At 39.9% G+C, this 1332-nt stretch overlaps 1 protein-coding gene across 1 annotated transcript in view; it reads right to left on the reverse strand.

Moving 5' to 3' along the window:
* Positions 1-94: 94 nt before the first annotated feature.
* The window catches only part of LOC107576894 (kinetochore protein Nuf2-like), a gene marked incomplete at its 3' end in the record, with an annotated part of 5333 nt that continues 4095 nt past the window's right edge, over positions 95-1332 (reverse strand). The window contains exons 5-7 of the mRNA XM_016263016.1: positions 585-622; positions 362-502; positions 95-270 (exon numbers count right to left, since the gene is read on the reverse strand). Coding sequence (XP_016118502.1) covers positions 95-270; positions 362-502; positions 585-622 — 355 coding nt within the window. The remainder of the gene's footprint in view (positions 271-361; positions 503-584; positions 623-1332) is intronic.

Below are 1332 nucleotides of genomic sequence, written 5' to 3' on the forward strand. Positions count from 1 at the left end.
GAAATCTGCGTTCTGATTCGGTTCTAGTACATACCGGTTACATAACCGGGTTTTGGTACCCAACCCTAATCATAAGAAAAAAAAAGTTACTTACCCATAAATATTTCTGACTTGCTGGTCTTTCACCTCTCTTTTCTTCTGTCGACGGATCTGTTGTTTAGACTCCTTGTCAAGTTTCATGGCAAGTGCCCTCTTCAGCTGGCCTTCTTCATTGCTCAGGCTCTTCAGCTCTTTCTGCAGGGTTTCATTCATGGCTGCTAAGCTCCGGGCCTGTACAATAAACATGCATAAAGGTTGTTTTTAAGCCTTTAATACTTTTACTCAGGAGCGCATTATGCTGCTGCGTGTATCTGAGCGTCACCTCCTCTTTTTGCTGGTAGGTCTCGCACATGCTGCTCTGTAAGTCCTGCAGCTGCTTGAGGAAGACCTGGATTTCTGCCTCCAACTGATTTACACGCTGCACCAGCATCTGTGTTTCCACCAGCCTTTCGTCAAGCAGCTCCTGTCTCAGACACACAGCGAAACAGAAACAGAAATCAAACCGGATAACATCAATAACCAGTGCGAGAACAACAGGGCTTTACCAACACATGTCCATGACATTCGAGACCGTATTCATGACCTAATGATCCATTCTTTTACAAGTTTGAATAAAAATCTGTTCAAATTTAATCACAGCATGTGTTAACTGAAATAAATGACTACTAATGCCAATTGTCTGCTTTCTATTTCTTTACTAAATAAGCTGCAGCTGTGCCAGACGTGACTCGAGCAGAGATCCCATCACCACATCAGCGGATATTGTCATTTCTCTAACCAATATTATCAGCAACTGAATTTTGTTCTGGAAACCGTTTCAGTCTAACAGTAGTATTCAGATACAAAAACTAAATAAACTGTAAATTAAAAACAGATTAAAGTTATTTAAATCAAGAGCAGCGAGTGTCTTCTGTTGTCTGATTAACATTAACGCTTTATTAGGCTGCTGTCACTGATACTCATGCGCTTTCTTCCTCAACCGTTCACATTCACTTAACACAAAACCGACCGTGTTTACCAGCATATATAATGTGTTTACCAATAATGACCAGGACGGACATTCTGACATCATTTTGTGTGTAATTAAATTAAACTATGCAAACTATGCAATATATGCGCAATCACGTACCGAAATTCAGGACCTGATTAAAACATAATACTATTATACAGAGATTTGTGAAATTAATTTCTATAACTTTCCCAAAACTTATCCAGGTTAAAACTACATGACTTTCACAGGTTTTGCACGACCGCATGAACCCTGGAACAAAGATCTGTTGACTTAATGGCAGG

The sequence above is a fragment of the Sinocyclocheilus grahami genome, unplaced genomic scaffold, assembly GCF_001515645.1.
Source record: "Sinocyclocheilus grahami isolate Dianchi unplaced genomic scaffold, SAMN03320097.WGS_v1.1 scaffold4566.1, whole genome shotgun sequence".
NCBI lineage: Eukaryota > Metazoa > Chordata > Actinopteri > Cypriniformes > Cyprinidae > Sinocyclocheilus > Sinocyclocheilus grahami.